We start from the raw sequence: 21,743 nt of genomic DNA on the forward strand, positions 1-21,743 counted from the left end.
TCAGTGAAATCTTTTTTCTTATGTGAACACAAACATTCGGATGAAAAATATCACTAATCATTCACTAAAAAATACGTACTAAAGAAAAAAGATAACCCAATAGGTGAACAATACTTTGTATTCATTATATATATATATATATATATATATATATATATATCACTAGTATTGTCATTGCCATTATTGATAATATTATCATTATGAACAACGAAAACGATTATGAAGGAAACAATAAGTAATGCAGGTCAATTAAAATGTTAATATGAATTTAAAACGAAAAAAAAGCATATGTATATATTCAACTCCAGAAAAAGATCGATAGGATGCAAACAAACAAAGATAATAACAACAACTATGAAAACAGCAAGTGGGAGAAGAAAGAAAAATGAAGAAAGGAAAAGTAGGAAACAACCACTGAAAACTTTACTTTTCAGTTGTTTACTTGGCATAAATTAAAGTGCTGAATTCTCGTTTACAATTTATCTCTTCATCTACCACGAGTGTTGGGTTTTGTTTATTCAGGGCAAAAACAAAAAAAATGCAAAGAGACCGTGGGAGAAAGAGGAAGTGAAGTAAAAGAATAAATCTCAGTTGTTGTTATCGTCAGATAAATTATGCGAAACCAGACATTCCTTATATTATATCTATTTGTTTAACACATCGTTTATAATAGTAACAACACCCAAACGGCATATGAATAATTTTTCTCTATTTCACAACGATAAATTAATAGTGATAGTTTTTTCTCTGATACAACTAAAGGTTAGGCAAAACTGAATCATTTAATAGAACAGTTCTAAAATGGCATTTCCTCTATTGAAGAAGGAACAAAATGAGCAATCATATCACCCTCAGTCGATTTATCCTGCATAACAGAAATGGAACTTTTACTTAGAAATACAACTACCACCACTCTTACATGAAGTAATTGATCGTTAAAAATTACTGAACTGAATCAAAAATAAGAGTTACAGTGAGTCGGGTGTTTGTGAACGTTTGGCTGTGATTGCAAAATTGAGAGAAAAAAAAACAAAATTCCGTGGTTTATAACCAGCATGTGTTAACGGTAATGGAGAGAGGAACACAAAATAGAATTAATCACATTGACAGCAAGGGTGAAACAAAAAAACTTCAACACAGATAAGTTAGTAAGATCGAAAATGAATTAACCTTTTCTTTGTGAGGACAGAATATTAATTTATATAGCGTATGATGACTAGGTTGGTTGTTGTACAACAATATCCACATTTTGTACAGTTGTGAATAAATAGAGAAGAAAAATTCAAAACTAAATATTAAATATTGAGACAGAAAATAAAGAGTTGACTTTGATAAATTTTTATTTGTTTGTTGTAGAAATGATCAAATATGTGAGAGGACTGAACAATAATTGCTTTTTCTTTTTTCGGAAAATTATCATGTACAATCCTGAAAGTGAATAATTTTTGGGGTAAAATTGTTAAGTACAAGAACCTCCACCAGTAGGTGATGGCGGATCACGTTGTAAATATTCGTGTTGTGGATTGGATGCAACAATTTGTTCATCTTCAGTGAGTAAAAGGGGTCCAGCATATGCTTTTAAAGCGTCATCCATAGCTGCAAGAAATTCTGCACGGTGAGGATATGACATTGATAATAGACCGCGAAAAGCAGAATCAAAATGACTATCTACTGTTTCACATCTACGGGAATGATTACTGTCAATACGAGCAGAGGTAGTTAATGTTGTAAAACGACGACTAGGGGCACTTGAACGATGAAGATTGGGGACTGGAGAACTTGAAACGGACGTTATCAGTCTTGCATGATTAGAATATAGAAGTGAAGGAAGGTATCGAGTTAAATCGGTCTGGCGACCAAGGCGGATATTTGGTGCTACAGTTCCAGTAGGTGTAAGTGAAGCAGTATTCGAAGAACAAGTAGAATGATTTCGGCCAGATGAACCACCATTTGAACCCCTACCTTCAGAAAAACCACTATCGCTTTGTGCTCCAACTGATGTTGTTTGGCTACTACGTGTGTTAGGTCGGCGAGAAGGAACAGCTGATGAACCGTCTTCTTCATCATCATCGTTGTCAAAATCATCGTCGTCATCCTCAGAATTACAACGCCCTTCTTCATCTTCCTCCTCCTCTTCATCATCTTTATTGACTTCCTCTACTGAAGAGTTGCACTCATCAGTGTGTTCAGAAGACTGACTTTCTGATACGGTCCCGTCAACTCGCCTTCGCCTCCGACGACGAGCTCTACGTCGGATTGCATTGTGACCATTGATTTCGTTGCTATGAGAACCAGAAGAAGTATTGTCATCAGGATCATTAATTTGGTCACTATTTGATTGTGAAGGTGAAGATCTTAAACGTTTTACACCTTGATGCTCTATAGAAGCCTCTAGAGCCGCGACCTCTTCGTCTGCTTTCGCTATCTGAGCGGGTGTCAAGTGATACAGTAAAAAGTGGCCAAGAGTTTGGGCTTCTACAAAATTCTTATCTTGGAAACAACGCTGCAATGCACGAAGACCGTGTTCGAGCGCTGGTTGAGCTGGGAGATCATGAGCCTCTGTGAAAGGTGAATAATTAAAGAAAAACAATATTTTAGTATAAGTAAAATTCCACAGTTAGTGATGATGTAACTGACTAGGAGATTTCCAAAAATAATTCGAAAAATGCTTAAATATCTTTAAAAATAAATTTTTAACCAAATAAGAACCTGATTAATTTTTGGAAAATCAAAGACCATAATTAAAATAACGATATTGTTCACTTTAAGAAAGTCTACGTTAATCAACGAATCTGTTAGGTGTATAGAATACAAGCAAACCTTCAAAGAAAGGCATCTTAACAATAATCAAATACCCATAACGCTCATTCCTTGAATAACAATATAATACGCACTAGAGACTTCTAGGATAGATTTTAAAACATTTTAGAAAAAATAGGAACCACTAGATCCCAACTCAATGGCCTGAAAGTGTTTTAATTGTCACCTGGCCTTAAAAGTCCTGAGCTTGATTCCATGTAATACATTGAGTGGGAAAAGATTGGAGAATCCTACCCTAAAACAAAGTAGTGATAAAATACGTTCTCTGGTTTTCAATGAATACAAACTTAAAAATGGAAATTTTGAATAACTCCTTTCACTTTATCTTAACTAAATTATATTTGTTATTACTAATAATACACAAATGTTATACTTACTTAAGACAGCACTGTTAATAACACTGGCTATGGTATCTCTCCATACTGGATCTAGTAAACCACGTAAAGGACAATCTTTTGATGTAGGTGATGGATAGGCCAATAAACTAACAGATTCCTAAATAAAACATTTTTTCAATGAAAAAAAATACTGAAATTTAGAAAATTATGGTGATGATGATAATTTTTGGATAAAAACGAATTTATTCAGTTATTACCTACTGAACTGTCAGAAAAAAATATCAACACAAGATTTAAGCATTCCCCGTAAAAGTTCTGTTTGAAAAAAAAGTCATAGAGGAGAACACATAACATGACGACTATACTCATACTAAGCATTAACTCAGATTAGAAACCAAGATATTTTTCACATAGTTCCACGATTGAACGGAAAATAAAATCAATATTCCAATAAGATTAACATAATTCAAATTTGATATACTAGTAATTCATAGGAAATAAAAAAGTGATTGAGAAGAAATTCTCCTAAAGTACAATTATAAATATAATGGACAAGAAAATTATTCATATGGCTAACATAATTCTAATCACATTGTAAATAAAATAAATCCAGAAAGAAAAGAATTCACCGCTGGAGATATTTTTTTTCCAACTGTTTTTTTTTATACAAAACACTATGACCATAAATAAACAAGAGACAAAATTTGATTAATTCACTATAAACTAAACTTTATTTAAAAAGTTTAGTGTGAAAGAATTAATGTGCACGTATTATTTATTATTTATTTATTTAAACACATATATATTGGTACAAAAGGGCACCAGATACATATGCGCCACACAAAATAATGAAAATAGGAAGAGAAAGGATGAAAAGATAAGGGGGACTGAAATATACAACCGGAAGACTCTTTCAGTTAAGAAAGTTAGAACCACTCTTTATGAAGAAATTAAAAGAAGGTTACAGCAGGCTCGCCACTGGCTTCTATTTTGAGCCATATTTGATAACGTCTCTAGCCACTGTGTTGCACCATCTCTCAGACCCCAGCCAATGCATGTATGAACTAGATGAAATATTTAATTTCTTAAAATAACTACTTATTAATTATTGATTATCATTATTATTATGCTAATAGATTGAGAGTTGTAGTTTGATGATTACTGAAGTTCCTTTTCAACCAAAAATATCATCTGCTTTCAATTCCACGTTACCTATACTTTTGACGTAGTGGGCACTCGGATAATAGTGATATCACAAGTCTTTACATTCAGTTATATGTAACATAGGACTTGGCACATACATACATCGACTCAAATTGTCACACTACATCGAAACACACAGAGAGATGATATTATCGAGACAAATTCTAGTGTAGATTAGAGACAGGACAATATGATACGAGAAGGAAATTCCTTTCAAAAACTGTATGGTTTAAGGTCGAGTACATAAACAAAGTACTAGGTGATTAACAATAAGTTTTAAATAGTCAAGATAAAGTACAAATAGTATATGTGCAAAAAAGGTGTATCAATAAAAATACCAAGTACGCCATTTGTTCCTTCAGGATACTGGAGCCCATGTGCATCATTGGTTTGGAATCAGGGTTTTCCAACTCCCCTAGGTGGACCTTCCGTGTCCATCAACCCAGTTAAAGCGCCGGACATTCGCTTTTTGTCCTCTCAATTTCGTAAACAACACCCCTGTCGTGAGAAGACAGTGGGTAGGACTTCCCTAACAGAGGCTATATACGCGTGGCCATGTGAGAGCATTACAATTGTATTTTACTTTTTTTACCAAATTTACTTACGCCTGTTACTCCCAATGGAGCATAGGCTGCCGACCAGCTTTCTCCAACCCACTCTGTCCTGGGCCTTTTTTCTAGTTCTATCCAGTTCTTGTTCATTCTTCTCATGTCTGTCTCTATTTCTCGGCGTAATGTGTTCTTTGGTCTTCCTCTTCTCCTTTGACCTTCAGGATTCCATGTGAGGGCTTGTCTTGTGATACAATTGGGTGATTTCCTCAAGGTGTGCCCAATCCACTTCCAGTGCTTCTTCCTGATTTCTTCCTCTGCTGGAATCTGGTTTGTTCTCTCCCACAGTAGCTCGTTGCTGATAGTGTCTGGCCAACGGATCCAAAGTATCTTGCGTAGACAGCTGTTAATAAACACTTGTATCTTCTGGATAATGGCTTTCGTAGTTCTCCACGTCTCCGTCCCATACAGTAGAACTGTCTTGACATTTGTATCGAAAATTCTAACCTTGGTGTTGGTTGACAATTGTTTTGAGCTCCGGATGTTTTTCAGTTGTAAATATGCTGATCTTGCTTTGCCGATCCGCGCCCTCACATCTGCATCTGATCCACCGTGTTCATCAATGATGCTGCCCAGATATTTAAAGGTTTCCACATCCTCCAAAGCTTCTCCGTCAAGTGTAATTTGATTGGTGCATATTAAAATTGTATAGTTGAGATAAATTATTCTTGAAAAGTTATTTGAATTTATATCAGATTATATTTGATCTATGTTCTAGTTAAAACACTATATATTTGATGTTATGTAAATAAGTAAACAATTTTCACGACTACATATAGAGTGCATTAACAAAATGAATCTTTGAATTTGGGAAGATTAAAACATTCACAAATTCAATGTAAGAACATGATGAAATAATTATCATTTTAATTACTTAACTAAGATATAAAATTTATCAAAATATCAGCACACATAAACTCGAAATAATAAGTAGAACTGAAAATTCAGTTGAATAAGACAATATTTTCCTTAAATCATATTTTAAATAATTGTGTTATTATATAACTAAGAAGCCCCAAATGCCCTGGTACGGCCAAGGGTGGGGAAAGTCCGCTTCACTTCTCGAAATGCTCTCACACGGCCACGCGTATTCAGCCACTGTTAAGGAAGTCCTACTCGCTGCCATCTCGTGGCGGGGGTGTTGTTCGGCACTTTACCGGGTTGGTGGACACGAAGCATACACCTGGGGAAGTTGGAAAACCCTGATCCCAAACCAATAGTGCACATGGGCTCCAAGATCCTGAAGGAACAAATGGAGTACGAACCAATTATTGGTCAACGGCTACCATAGGACTGCATTTCTTCATGATGCTCCACTGCCTTGTGGATCGGATCTTTAGGTCGAAGGCTCCGGGTGTGACACCCTAAGAAAACCATGTGCTTCGGCTTGGGCACCTGGGCAGTATCACAGCCCTCACACAAACGAAATGAGATTTGTGTGGCGCATATATATCTGGTGCCCCTTTGTACCGATATTTATGTGTTTAAATAAATAATTAATTAATTAAGAATATGTAACTGATATTGTGATATTAAGTGTAATACAGATACAACTATATAGAAATTAATAAAATAAGAAAGTGTAATCTACACTAATACCCTCAATACGTAATAATTTTAAGCAAATATTTTTCATCCCAATTTTAGATAACTTATCGTATAATGCAAAGTGTTTCTGTCTAAGACACTACGTTTCACTAACGTTTTTTTATATATATATATTTAAATCGGTTAATAAAAACCATACGAAAGGTTGTAATAGTGATTGCACGTAAATACTCTTAATCATCTGTGTTTACCGCGAATCTACACAAATAACTGTATTATTTTAAGATTTAAAAAACCGTATGTATTTCTTTACAGAAATTATTCTGGAAGCCTTTCAATTGGCTAGTATAGAATTTAACAAAGATGATTAAGAAAGACATAAACTTTCTTGAGTTTGGTGACCATTCTTAAAGATAGTAAATGCAATCAAAAATACTTTTTTTTCAGCTTCCACAAGAAAATTCTGGTGAATAAGTCAGTTGGTCAGTCAGTGTGGAACCTAACACGAAAGCGTATTAGCCCCTGTCCTCATGTTATATCAACACGTGATGAAATTAATGTAACGAATAGCAAAGAAGTCTAAATAATGTAGTGAAAAAGATTGAACATTAAGAACATAGTCCGCGGAAATAGATTGAAAAGGTATAAATGGAGTGCTAAAACCCTAAATACAGAGGAAGAAGTAAATGCATCTATTCTATGTCACTCAGTCGCCAATCACTAATCGCAGTTACCGCGCAAACTCCATTCCGGTGGTCTGGATCTACTAACAGTCAGGAACGTCATAGATTGATACTATGTCTTGGTTTTCCTGCTCCGAGCTTTTTCCAAACTTACTTCTATAACAACTGAAATTACACGTCAAAGTGAATGGTGGTTGGGTAGACATATAGCTTGTGTCCTAACCACCTCGACTGATGAGGATTCACAACGGCACTAATCGATTTCCGGTCTTCACTCAGTACCTTATTCTAAAGCTCAGCACTGTGTACTTGGTCCCACATTACACAAACGATGCTTTGAAAACATCGATAATTAAAAACTTGTAGCCTATACATATCTTTTACTTTCATAGAGCATGTTTCACAGCTATACAGTAATACATAGTGGATAGCTGAGCTGTTTACTCACTATTTGGTTAAAAGACAAAACATCGCCTACTTCATAAGGGAGTTGGTAAAAGCAAATGGAGCTTTCTGATTACAAGCTAAGATTTCGTCAGATATTAACATTACAGGGCTGATGGAACTCGTAAGAAAATTGAATTAGTCAACGTACTCAACTACTTCACTCCCTGAGATCAATCTGGGAGACCAGTGCTGAGGCAACACTTACTACTTAGGGGGAGAGGTCATCCTGAACATGTTTTGATGGTTGCTCAAAGTGACCAGAAAACTCCGCATCTTGTAAGCACCTTCACTGAAGAGGACTACATCGTATGAGCGTTTCTAAGTCAACGAGGGGATCTTATGATAGGACATCAATTCCTAAGACCTTAGACGATGAAAACGTTACCTCCATAACAATTTCTTCGACAAAAATGGAGAAAGATGGCAACCCAGATGAACACATGAATTTGGCTATTTTGAAGATAGTTCACCATAAGCTTTTACTCGACCGATAAAAGTTGAGTAGAGATCCTTCACAAGATTTATGCGCTTCGCTGGTGAGGATTATAGTGACAAACAGAGTTTAATGTTATCTTTTTTTATTATTATTATTATTAGCTTTATTCAATATTATATTTTTGGTACAATATAGAATTCTCAGCACAAAGTACTTCAATAAGTTTCGGTTTCTTACTTCTTCGTCCTTCCTGACGATAAATATTGAGTGATCGCCAGTTAGAAGTTAGCAGCCCAGTCAATCGACATCTGGATAATGTACATTCTTCTCGCTGCATATTGCCAGCAACCACGATATCTCTGATTAGGCCTTCTGTAACCTTTACAGCGAAAGGTCTTACACTTTTCAGAAACCCACGAAATTAGATAACTTGTTGAAATATCTAGATGACAGGAACAGGTAGCCCAGATGTTTAAACAGGCCGCCATGTAAATAAATCTTAAGGTCAAGAAATATAACCAAATTGAGCGTCCTTAATAAGGATTTTCTAAAACCCGATGGGGGGTTAATATTGATCAGTACATACATGTCCAGGTCAGGAGACGGCCTGGTTTCCCCAGGTTCGCTGTTTACGACATTTAGGTATGTGTCGGATGATTATAGAGATTAATACTTAAGGCACTTCATTCATAAAATCTATCATACGGAAGCAACTACAAAAGACATAGAAATAAGTTTGATATCCCAAGAATATTATGAAGACACACAGGTTACTGTGAAAACTAAAATCGGTTGAGGAAATGAATGAAAAGCTGAAGTGAGTGAGTAGAAACAATAATGATAAAGAAAAACAATTTAATGAATAGATTCTCAACTAATAACCTCACCTGCAGTAAACGTTCGGTTTCTAAAGATAAACCACCCGTTTTTGCTCGAACTTGTTTAACTAAGTTTACAAGCGATCGACCAAACTGAACATGTCTTAGCAAGCATCGCATTTCATCATCATTGTCCAATTCTGAATTCGTAGATGAAGTGAAAGAAACATCTGTTGTTGGCTTAGATGTTGATCCTGCAAACGACATTCCATTATCAGCATCCATTCCTGAAGGTAAATATGACCCATTACTAGAGAGTTTGACTTTTGAATTGGTATGGGGCAAAAGAGTGTCAATGCACACACCTGTATCATCATCAACTCCAAAACCGTCGTCATCCTCTTCGTCTTCAACATCAGCCGTCTCCAAATCATCATCAAGTTCTGTAAGCAGATTGCAATCCTGATCTACTTTGCTTTTTTGTCCCACCGCTTTAACGGCATTTTCTAGAAAGGGCACTTTGAGCACATTTTCTGGATCTACATCCATTGATAAGGGTGGTAGGCCATTCTCAACGACCTAAACCAAAGATTACATGAATGAAAAAAATTACAAAAAGAACTTTGCAAGGGTAAACGATTAGTTACATACTTCATATTCAGCAAATAAATATCCAAAACCTAAAAGGTAATAAGCCAGATAAAGATCAGCTCTATAAACTAATTATAAATATATCTGTGGAGGAACGATCTTTATGTGATCTATATAAGGATGATGTCCCCCATTCGAAAATCCTTCCATTAATTAAACTTCACAGATAGCACGAATGTTGGTAAATCCTAGTATTTGGAACACCGTGAGTAGTGATAAAATGACCTTTTGAATGTATTTCTCGTTTCGATAAATGATTCCGCAGGACAACTGTGTATCGGTGGTTACAACAACAATAGTAGAGTTACATTTGCTAGCTACGTGTTAAGAAAGCTTAAACATAGCTTACCTAAACGTGGCATTTTCGTTGGAGCACGAATAAGTTGTCAAAAGATTAGTGGCAGTCAAATAATAACGTCAACACTTATGGATAATGACGTGGTCTGAAACGTATGAGATGAATGTTTTTTTCAGATTATACGTTTTCAAGTCGATTGAAATGATGCAGATGAATCTACCTATTGCCACCCACCATACTATGAACAACTTATCACTCTATACATTGTCTTTCATTTTTTTACTACTTCGTTTAGCTTCTCACTGACGTTAGTGGCGACTTAGAGTGATACATATAGAAACCCATAACTTCTATGGATAGAGACTAATCCTACAAAGTGTAATGTTTTGTTGTCAGTAGCGTTTCTGGTATTAATCTCAATTAAAGCAGTGTAATTTAAGTGACATAGGAAGCATAAATGTTCTACGTAGATTTTTGATAATTAGACAGCTTTAATCTTCAGTGGAATACTGTTTTTGGTTATACTGATCATGAACTTCATATATTTCTTGATAAAGAAATTTTTCACTGTCACACTTGTGTCTTATAGGATCAAGGGAACAATAAAAAAAACGGTTTCCTTCAGAGATTTGGCACAAAAGAATAAACATACCATCTGAACAGAACTAGAGTTATCTTGAGATAACTTATCCTGTTTATTGGTTACACAACACCCTGAACCAACATGAAGAGACCCAGACACTCTTTGAACTTTTGGTGGAGCCGTAGTTGAGTTGGAATCGTTTAAATCACTTCCTGAGTTGGATGTATGACTACGACCACGTCTGACAGCATGACGACGCATCTGGACAGAAATTATTGATGAAGATTACTTGATACATGATAAAAAAATGGACAGATTTTTTAAAAGTCTCGAGCGAATTAATTAGTAACTGGAATAATTTATTGGAAATTGAATCCGAGCTTTTAGAAGGTCAGAGAATTAATCTGAATTTAGTGGTTATGGAATACTGAATCGAGGACAAGTTTATCCGTGATTTGGTAAACCAGAAGGGCAAGGTTAAGAAATCTTAAACCCATTCAAACTGTAACAAAATATCTGTTAAATACCTTGTAGCTAAGAACAGCTCTTCCAGCCATGACAGTTTATGAATGAAAAGATTATACTGTCGACTAACTATTAACTAAACAGTGAATTATTGATACTTTAGAATCACATTAAAGGATGAATAATGGTAATTAAAATAAATACAGAAAGTGTGACAGGATGACTAAGTACAATATTATTTATACCTATTTTATTTATAATATGAAAGTACGATACGGTACTAAGATATGAACCACACGAAGTAATCCTATCGAGAAAAGATAGAAAACTTTTTTGATAAACCCGAGAAGAGTCCGTATTAAAGCATACAATAAAAATAAGAACAAAATCTTCTACTCATACCAAAAGTGAATTTTACTGTTGATGCAAAAAATAGAAAAATACAGTCAGATAGCAATCGTTTTTCATCTTAACTCATGTCTGATAAAGTCTGAAGCTAGAGTTGTGAAATTACTAAGACTAACTAGTTAGTTCTGATGAAATAATTTGCGCTAATTTAGAACAACTGTACCTCAATACTATACAAGTTTTTTCATTTTATTTGTTATTGATGCAGGTGATGGAAATTTAACACATAATTCTATTTCAATTTGTATAACAATCTCAATTCTCTACAAGGAGTTTGGAAGAATATTCAGGTGAACAAAATACACTATTTTATATAAGTTAGTAACATATACTCTTAGGGCTTTTTATTCAAATCTTCCAGGACGATGATACCTACTCACTTTTAGTCAACGGAAAACTTCAATTTTCGAAGAGGATAGAGAAACTTATGGGCTTGTAAATAGTTTGAACTGTATTTAACGCAAAAACAGAAACGAAAACTTACCATTTCAATAAACTGCCGACAACGAAGCTGAACTAGTAGTTCTGGACAACGCTCAAGAACTTGGGGATAGAAGCGATTTAGGGTAGCAGCAGCTCTCCCATATTGGCATCGTCGGCACAATGCTCGCAATCGTCTTCTGTGCAGCATACTTGCAATACCAGGGAGTTGACCTAAATGAGAGTTAGCAATTTCTGGGGCTAAACAAGAACTGTCGCTATGACGGCGCTGGAGTACAGAAGGATTAGATTCCTTGTACGTTACATTCGAATGTAAATCGACATTCGTTTCGGATGAACTAGATACTAAATTTGACCGACTCGATATCTTTCCATTGAAAATCTGTATCTGGTCTTTTTGAAATTCGGAATTCTGAACAGAGGATGCGAGGTTGGACCAATAGGAAAATGCTTTGGCTGTTGCAACATAACCATGATGAACGAGGTATCCAGATACAAGTCTGTGGTCAATCGTAAAAACAAACTTAACATGTAGTAAGCTACCAAAACAATCTAAGAATTAACACTATATACCATGTATAGGTGAAATGAGTATGCCTGTTAATTAATATAGTGACTGAAGATTATCTATCAGGTGCTAGAATAAATTTCTAAATACTATCAATACCCATACTACATCATTAAACACATTGAGATTTGTACGCACAAAACTACAGAAGACTAGTTTCCAAGGGTATATATTTTTTATTTTATTTAATCACATATATATTGGTACAAAGGGCACCGGATACATATGCGCCACACAAAATAATGAGAATGGGAGAAGGAAGATGTGTATATATAAAAGAAGGAAAAAAAGAAGAGTAATGATGGGGGTGGAACTGAAATGTACAACCAGAAGAGCTCTCTCAGTTAAGAAAGTTATAGCCACTCTTTATGAAGAAAGTAAAAGGGTATATAATAAAAGTTAAGTTGGTGATTAAAGATCACCAACCTGGAATCTCCAATATTATCACCCACAATTATCTTACTGTGCCGTCAATTACTTATGCCAGCCGAAAGACCTTGACAGACTTAATGAAAACCACTTAAAGGACATCTTGAGCGAAATAAAATGTTAATTGTGTAGTTTATAGCCAACATAGGTTTATGAGCAATCAGTAATAACTTAACTGCCTTCCGAACACACGGTATTATACTACCCTATGTTTGGTGTAAATGCCAAGGGTATTCACAAGAATGGGTAGTTATATTCAACCACTGAGCGATAAGGATCTAAGAAATATGTCTACTAAACACTAAGAATACTTTGCCGAACTCGGTCGGTCCCAACGGGGAGCGGTGGCTTAGTACTTAAGGAGTTAGACTTCCGACCACTGAGTTTCGGGGTACAAGCCATCTTTCACTTACTTAAGCTTGGAGGACGGGGTAATATCATCAGAGTGTGGATCATATCCAAGTAACTAATGAACTAATTAATTACCATCGGTTCAAGTTTTCAGACCACATTAACAATTATCAAGACAAATCCCAGAGAAAGGGGTAGTAATACTATCAGTGACAGTAGAAAAGATTAGGTGTAGATAAGAAAACTGGCGAAGGCGAGATATCCGTCTATCAATTAAGGGATGAGTATACTGTTCAGCAGTTCGTTCTGTTCTACTTTACGGCTGCGAAACGTGGTCATTAAAAGCAGAAAATACTCGTAAGCTACTAGTATTTGATCACAGATGTCTTAGAAATATTGCTCGCATCTGCTGGGATCACCAGGTAAGTAATAGTGAGGTTAGACACAGGGTACTAGGGAATGATGGTAAATCAATTGATGAGGTCATGAATCTTCACCGACTGAGATGACTAGGCTACGTGTTACGTATACCTGAACACCGATTACCACGATGCACAATGCTGACTAGTGTTGGGAATGGTTGGAAGAAAGTTAGGGGTGGTCAAACCAAAACGTGGCATCAATCTTTGAAGTCACTAACTTCTGGTTTGAGCAATGTCGGTAGATGTAGACTACTTGGTTGGGGTCCGCATGACTATCGTAACCAATGGTTGGAGACACCGGGTGATTTGGCTCAGAATCGACCAGAATGATGTAGGTGTATACATTATCTGTCTTCCTTTAAACTATGAGATTTAAATCGCTTTATATGCTTCTTCCTTCCTGTACTATATTCTTATATGCAATCATTCTTTTATATATTACCATCACTGAATTAACTACTTCTATGAGTTCGGTGTTCATCATGTTGTGCTAATGAGGTATGGCAACTTGGACTGATGCATATATGTGCCTGGTGCTACGTTGTAACTAACTGACTGAGATAAGAAAACAGTATGAGTTTTGAGGCTTAGGATCTGAGGGGAGATAAAGACTGGGTGTACCTGCAGCATTTCGGCTGACTCTGAGCCATACTACCCAATGTTTAATCACTGGTTATGACAACTACGTGGACCACAATTAGGTATTTTGCATCTATGCACTGACAATTACCTCATGGATCGATGCCACGTCTTCTTTAGCCGCCCTTAACTTTTTCCCAGACTGAATCGCGCATCCATGATAAACATTGATTTTTAGGAGAAAACTATTTACATTTATTTTATTCGACATTTATATTTGCAAAACTAGCGTAACACTATCTTTAAATCATTTTTACTACTTCTTCGTCATGTAAAAGTGGGATTATTATGAAAATCATCGTTTTTATTTAACACCATAATAATGACTTACTCTTTTATTTTTATTCCGGCTAAATCCTCTTTACATGTACGTTCAATCAGTTTGTTTTCACGAGATATGCGTTCCGTCTTAAGGTGGTTTTCAAAAGCAAAATAAAAAGGATGTTGTCCAAAATTGGTGGTTACTCGAACTCCACGACCTTGTAGCCCTATAGTGGGAAACAAACGTGTACCAGCACCAACCTAAAAATGTTAAAATAGATCATTTCTGAGAAAATTTGACACAGTGATCATTAGATTAATACCTTGTAGTACAGTAAATTACAAGGTAACGGCAACACTAATTTGCAAATTTCACATTAATTTTTAACAATTATCTGTACTGATACATATGTTACTTTAACTTCGTAGTTTTGAAAAGATGTACGATACAAAAGCAGGGCATAATACGTATCATTGACTCGCTAACGTAAAGCATAATACAAATTGGATGACTTGCAAACAAAGACTTTGATATTATTTTACAATACAACTAAGCAATATTTCTCACTTTTCCTTGATGCTATATAAACAGGAAAATCGAACAGAATAAAATGAAGATAAGAATGACGTCTAACCTTGTGGACAACTCTTAAAGCAGTCAGTCACAAAGTAAAACCTGGTACGTACATACATCGGTTCAAGTTTCATTACCTCATTACCACAGAGATGAAATTATCAGGCCAAATCTCAGAATAGTAGAGGCAGTAACAGTATCAATGGTAATAGAAAAGATTGGTTATTGAATAATTTATAAGGAATTTAGAATCTCAGAATTCGGGGGAATACAAAGAATCGAACATGTGGAAAACCGTAACATGTTGAGGAAATACTTCTGATTAGTTTAACTTTTCGCTTAGACAGTTAGTGAAAATCTTTACAGTTTCAAAATGGGTTTTATCAAGAAATGACATCAGAAGAATTATCGGCAAGCAAGCAGTACTAATAGCTGTATAGTTCCAGTGGCACATAGCCATGAACCCACACAGAACGGTGTTGCACTTCAGATGGGTCTACTCTTTACCTTCACTTACATCCCGAAATACCTGCCACTTTACATACTTGAGGTTTCACTCCTTTTATTTGTTTTAGGTAAGTCTTTTGTTCTGCTGATGTAACTTGTCGCAACTGTATAAAATATTAGACTGTTTGTGGCCTATTTTGTAATTTGCATAAAACAGTGCAAAAACTTATATATAAATAACTTGGTTCACTTTTTGAATATCGTACTGCATGTGTAGTTCAGTAAATTGTGAGAAGTAGAAAACTTTTATTGTTTAGAAAGTTTACAATACACAACTTACCGGTACTTTTCCTTCAAAAGCTTTACCTAAAAAGATGCCATTGCGAGTGAAGAACAAGCTTTGTGAAAGGAAATCAACACCACAACCAATGATATCGTTCTCATTGAAGCGAGGACCGAACTTTGTCGATAATGTGGGTGAGCCATGATAAACACAACCATCTGATTGATAGCCGAATGAATTATTTTCAGAACCTGAAATTTAAAAGCTCAGTAAGCGCCAGATTTTAATACGGAAAAAATGAGCTAAGGAATTCGCGAAACTGCTAACCACTGTATGTACCCTATATTTGGTGATACAAGTGTGTGTGAATAAATGATAAACAGAAAAAGAGAGATACCAAGCAAAACGTGATCTATAGTAACATTAACAATCCCAGTATTATTACTGACAAAAAGGTGGTACAGCAGATCGAATGGTGAGTATGAGCGTTGACATTTGTGAGTAAATTATGCCCGAAAAACATAAAATTAAATTATCATTGGTCATCATGCCGTTCACAAACAACCGGAGATGATGCCTAAACGGATTTACAGCCTCTTAAAATAAATATAAATCTAAAGTAAAAAGAACAATTAAGAATAAGTTGGGTGGGAATATGACCATGAAAAAAGAGGACAATTAGCGCTCCGATTGAATGATATACTATTTGTATATGTACTTATGTTTCACTAAACTAAATTAGTGCTTTCAGTGAGATCAAATACTAATAAGAAACCGTAAGACAGCAAAATTTAGGCGACGCCAGATCGAGTTTTTTAGATAAATTAGGTATCTTGGGGGTCATATTTGGAATGCTTTTTGATAAGGCTTATGAATTAGTGAAAGAAAAGGGTTTCTATAGAGAAAAGGGCATCACAGTAATACTAGGCTTATAGACGTGAGATTGTATCAATATTACCAAGATATAGGTATAACTCTGGGAGAAAAAGTAACCATATTGTCTTTGTCTAAACTCGTCTCCAATTTATGGATCATACGATTTCAAAGTATTAAGTTTGAAACACATCTACGGTGCATGATAACTTTGATTATGCCAAAAATATTGTTTGGCTCACTCTTATTTACGACAGGGTGTACTTTGAGGAATTTTCCCTAATTGCTAATGAGATGTTCATATAATACATACAAAGTGAGGACAATGGTGAATCTAAGTGTTAGGATTTTGGATTGAAAATTCCCTTACACTTGTAAGAAGAGTCAAAAGGCTTGACGATAGGTTATCTTGAGCCTTATAGCAAGAATTGAAATACGTAGAAAGTGATGCGTCAGCAAGCTAAGTAGTCCTTCCTGATATTACAATATTCAGACGCAAATTAGTTTATTTGAGATGGCTGGATGTACTTCCAAGTAAAAATGTCTTTTCCCTGAAAATAGTTAAGCAGACTTATACGGCTATTCAGTATATAGCATCTGATCATTAACAAGACTCCTTTCAGTGGTACTAATAAACCTATTGTGAACTTCCATTTAGTGGTTTCATTGGAATTACCCTTAACAAAGTGAGACCACTTTTGAATGCAAGATTTTTATCGCACTCGGATCTAAAATCCACTTATCTGGAGTGGGATTTTCGATCCAACACCACCGACAGAAACACGTCAGTGGGCAGAAAACTGATTATACTTAAATAAATGAAGTGTAGCAGGGACATACTATTTATGCCACGTGATCCAGTTATTGCACACGAAAGCGACTCTATGATGCAACTTAAGCCTTTCAATTTTGATGTAAATTAGAACAACATTCAATTTTTTTACGGAACATATGCTGTAGAGCCGTTAACGATTGCTGAGAAACATACTCCCAGACGATATGATTAATAATTCAGTTTCGTTATGTGAACTACATGAAAAAGATAGTTAGGTAAGAGATTCGACAGTGAAGTAGAAGTGAGACTGAAAATCAACGTGAAATACTGCATTAAATTGGACAGAACAAACAAACTGCTGACATACCCGGAAATTTATTGAGGCTGGAAGTCTTCATCGAGACCCCAACAGACAGACAACTAGGAAGAAACCCAAGAGTGAAAGATAATAACCAATTACCCATTAGAACCCTTATTAAGCAGCGTTATTTCGAAGTAATATATTCCAGTTGTCAGAGGAATAGATGCATCTGAACGGACACAAGCTGCTTCCTGACCACTACAACTACTATCTAAAAATAAAAATAACCTATACTGAATTTTAAAAGACCACTGCGTTCATTAAATCCGCTACTAAAAGACACAGTAAGTGCGAAATGAGATAATCTCAATGATCGCGACCGATCCTTAACATTCCAACACCTAGGTAATCTCTGGAAATCTGGCGACAGATAACTGCTTTTATAAAATTTTAGCCAGAAGCTATCAAAATCCTTAGTTAGTTTATCATAGCCATTTGGGAGCGCCATTTTGACGCAGACAGCTGATCCCGATAAAAGGCGCCAAATGAGTTTACCACTGGTGCGTAATTTGAAAATTTGTTCAAATGGTTCAAATAGTAGTGAACGGAATAGAGGAGGCTTTCGCTTAACAGGCTTGCGTGTCTAGTAGCAGTGGATCACCAGTACCTTCAGGCAAGAACATAGGTATATTAACGATAATAGAGGGGAAAAATTGGTAAATCATATTAAGATGTTATCCTTAAGCCTTAAGAATAGGTCAACTTGCATCTTGAAGGACTCCTGGGGGAGTCGCTTGCACTAGCTCAACCGGCGACGAGTTCCAGCATTTGACAACTCTTAAGGAGTAGAAGTTGTGTATACAGTCCGTTCTGCTATGTTGTCTCCAGTTTCTGAGTGTTACCCCTTAGGTATAAGCTAAGATCACAAAACTACCTAGTATGAGTAAATAACGAACCGTAATTTTTTGGTCTTTTATGTATTATTACAAAATTAAAAATTAAATGAAATTTTTATCAAATTTTAATGCTTATCTATGCCATTATTTTTAACCCTATTTTCTAACTAGAAATATTGCTTGTATTCCCTTTTGAACAATTTTGCTGGTAAGAATTGTTTCAATCAGTCGTTTCATTCTTGTACTTGTCAAACTTGCGCACCTTCAAACGAATTGTTCGTAATTTCGAATGATATTAATGAAGTGATAATGAATCTTCTTATTACGCCCTATGACAATGTCCACTTTTGGTTTTGGTTTGCTTTAGGCATGAGGTTGTATTTTTGTTTGTGATAATTGATGAAAACTGGGAAGTCATCGATAAACGGTAATAGCTACGGGACGAAATGAATCAAATAAATTAAAATGTGGATGGTTGCATTCTGTAAGTTGTAGTTGCACCTGGTCGGAATAAGCATCCAAAGGAGAAGGTATTGAGCTAGAAATCTCATAACGGTTGATTTAATGTGTCCCAAAATTTACTCCTTCCATCAATTCGGCGCATCCTTATCCAATATGAAGCAACGAGAGCAGTCTGTGGTGACTATTTTAGTGGCTCATATGCAGAGATGTATGATATTGGGAGGTTTATGTCTTCTCTGTTCTGTTTAAATACTTGAAATAGATTGAGTGGCAATATTTGTGCGTTACCGGCACTAAACAAATACCTTACGCTATAGAATAGCTCTACTCTCCCGGAGGTTTGGGTAAATAATTCCACCCAGCTCAGGAGACGAGAACCACTGAACTTCTTCCCAAGGAGCACTGACTACCGACAATCGAGTTGCCAAAAAGAAAATTAGAGGACGAGAAAACCAGGTTAGTGGTTTTGCTTTCAAGTGAATTTGGGTTTCATGCTTAATGCCTTCAAAGATGCTACAAGCATTCAGAGTTTGACAACGCTTTCACACGTAAAAACCTTTTTGACCAAAGAATACCAACTCAATCGAATCAGGAGAAAGAAATGGAGAAGTTTGAAGACATATTTGGAAGGTTATCCATATGTTGACAAGTGTTTAATCTAAGCTGACTAGTAGTTGCGAGGTATGGGTAGCGCAGTGTACCCACCAGTGATCTGTTCAAGATGCGTGACCAGTCGCCTTCCGCCAGGTGCGTCCAGTGAAGATAACGGGCCAGCATCACTGTCTAAAAAATTCAGAAGTGTTTATTTTCAGGAATTTATTCACGCTACAGCTCACGTTCCCTCCCTAGTGAGGTGGTGACGATCCCAATTCCTTGATCATTGTAGACTTCGCCGGTTTTCCATCTTCTTCGGCCGTCCCAGAAATGAAGAAGAGATATTATAAATTCACGTTGAAAGACACTCTTAGGTTACAAAATGGGCGTGAAAAGAAAAATAGGACGCACGTGTGTACAGACAACATGCAATAATATAAAACCGTTTTACACAATAATATTTCTGGAATTTTTAAGGGAAGATAGCGTACATATCTGAGCATACTATCGAAAAGTATATTTGCATTTTTCTGTCACGAAAACACAAACGATTGACATGAAACGAAACGTAATACACTGCCCTACTCACAGATGTTATTTAAATGGCTCTCAAACTTTACACTTATTCCATAGGGTATTGTGTTTGTTGGATTTTCAAAAACCAGTGAAGTTTAATCGTGATTATTCTTCATCGGGAAGGGCAATGTAATTGTGAGGCTCGTGTCATTCGAGTTTTGCAAAAAGAAAATCAATAAAACGGAGGTTTTCCTCTGAATAGGCGGCTTTAGGACGGTCAATGCTGATATTATCGTAAGTTCTGTTCTTATCGGCTATATAGTATTTAGGTTTGCAATGAAAACTTTAGAGTCCTTCATATGTCCTCTTGAGGGATCATCGTAATGAATTGAGACGTAAAAAACGCGTGTACTTTGTCGTAAGTCAGATTGCACGAAAACATCAGCTCACTGCGGTCGAGGGGAAACTCGTTTAACTGGACGTATAGCGTTTGTAAGCCCGCTCGCGTAAGATTTTTGATCCATATTCATTGAATATTAATAATCCGTAATTTTTACTGTAAGTCGAACTGTCGTTCCGTAAACGAGTTGTGCTTCAATGTATCCAGTGTCAGCTTTCGCTGCATTGCGAATTCTAAGTAACATGAGCGGGAGGGCTTCGATGTACTTTTAAACGTTTACAGCTGACAGTGAGACTTTTAACTGTCAGTGAAATCGTTCTTCCAACCCGTTTGCTTATGGATGATAGGCTGTCATTTAATTACTGAGTGTGTATTTAGACAATGGAAAAGTTAAGATTCGAACTGGTGTCCATGATCTGTAGTAATAGTTGTAGGATAGCCGAAGTTTGTTACCCATCGTTCGATGAATGAATAGGGCCACTTTTCCGGTAGTATTTTCTTCATTGGTACTGCTTCTACCCATCATGTTAAGCGGTCCACACACCCTAAGTGTTAAGAGTGTCCACGTGAGTCTGGTAGGAGTCCTATCAAATCAGTATGAACACGGTCGACAGTTGCAAAATAGCCCATAAGATATTTGTCTTGTCTAACCACTTTAAATTTCTGGAAGCTAATATGGTGACGTGCCTATTCTCTCATGATTCTGGTCATACCAGGCCAAGAAAATCGTTCCGCTATGAGCTTGATGATTGCTAGAACACCTGAGTTTTTTGCCGATATACCTTCGTAGTTTCCATTGAAGCCTCGTCTCACGCGCAAGCTCCCTTAGCCGACAACAAAATACTTTTCCAGAATCTCTACCTGGTGGACTGTCTTCCATATTTTCAGAAACCAACTGGCCTCAATGACTGAAACATGGTTTACACTGTAGATTCTACCGAATAGACTCAAACGGGAAATGAAATGTTTGTAGAGTGCGACTGTTAGGGATGAAACTAAAATGTGTACATTCGCTTCATGATAACTACAAACTGAAGTCAGTAGGAAAGAGTAAACCTTGATATTTACATCCTGATAAATCTTTCACGATGGACAGAACACGATTAAATGTACTGTAAGAGCTTACAAATGTTTGGTCCTCAGTGATTGGTGATTCTGCAAATTCCTGCGACATTTTCAACATTCAACTGGTAACAACGAGTGGG

At 36.1% G+C, this 21,743-nt stretch overlaps 1 protein-coding gene across 1 annotated transcript; it reads right to left on the reverse strand.

Annotated features, from left to right (window-relative positions):
• Positions 1-101: 101 nt before the first annotated feature.
• On the reverse strand, positions 102-17,767 carry Smp_132050 (ran binding protein 9-related; the record flags this gene model as incomplete). Its single annotated transcript, XM_018789420.1, has 9 exons — positions 102-2,058; positions 2,200-2,559; positions 3,198-3,315; positions 8,971-9,480; positions 10,503-10,694; positions 11,791-12,247; positions 14,488-14,564; positions 15,779-15,972; positions 17,737-17,767. 9 exons carry the CDS (start codon positions 17,765-17,767, stop codon positions 1,460-1,462), a joined length of 2,538 nt encoding a protein of 845 aa, XP_018654865.1. The 3' UTR covers positions 102-1,459.
• Positions 17,768-21,743: the final 3,976 nt, after the last annotated feature.

The sequence above is a fragment of the Schistosoma mansoni genome, chromosome W, assembly GCF_000237925.1.
Source record: "Schistosoma mansoni strain Puerto Rico chromosome W, complete genome".
Lineage (NCBI taxonomy): Eukaryota > Metazoa > Platyhelminthes > Trematoda > Strigeidida > Schistosomatidae > Schistosoma > Schistosoma mansoni.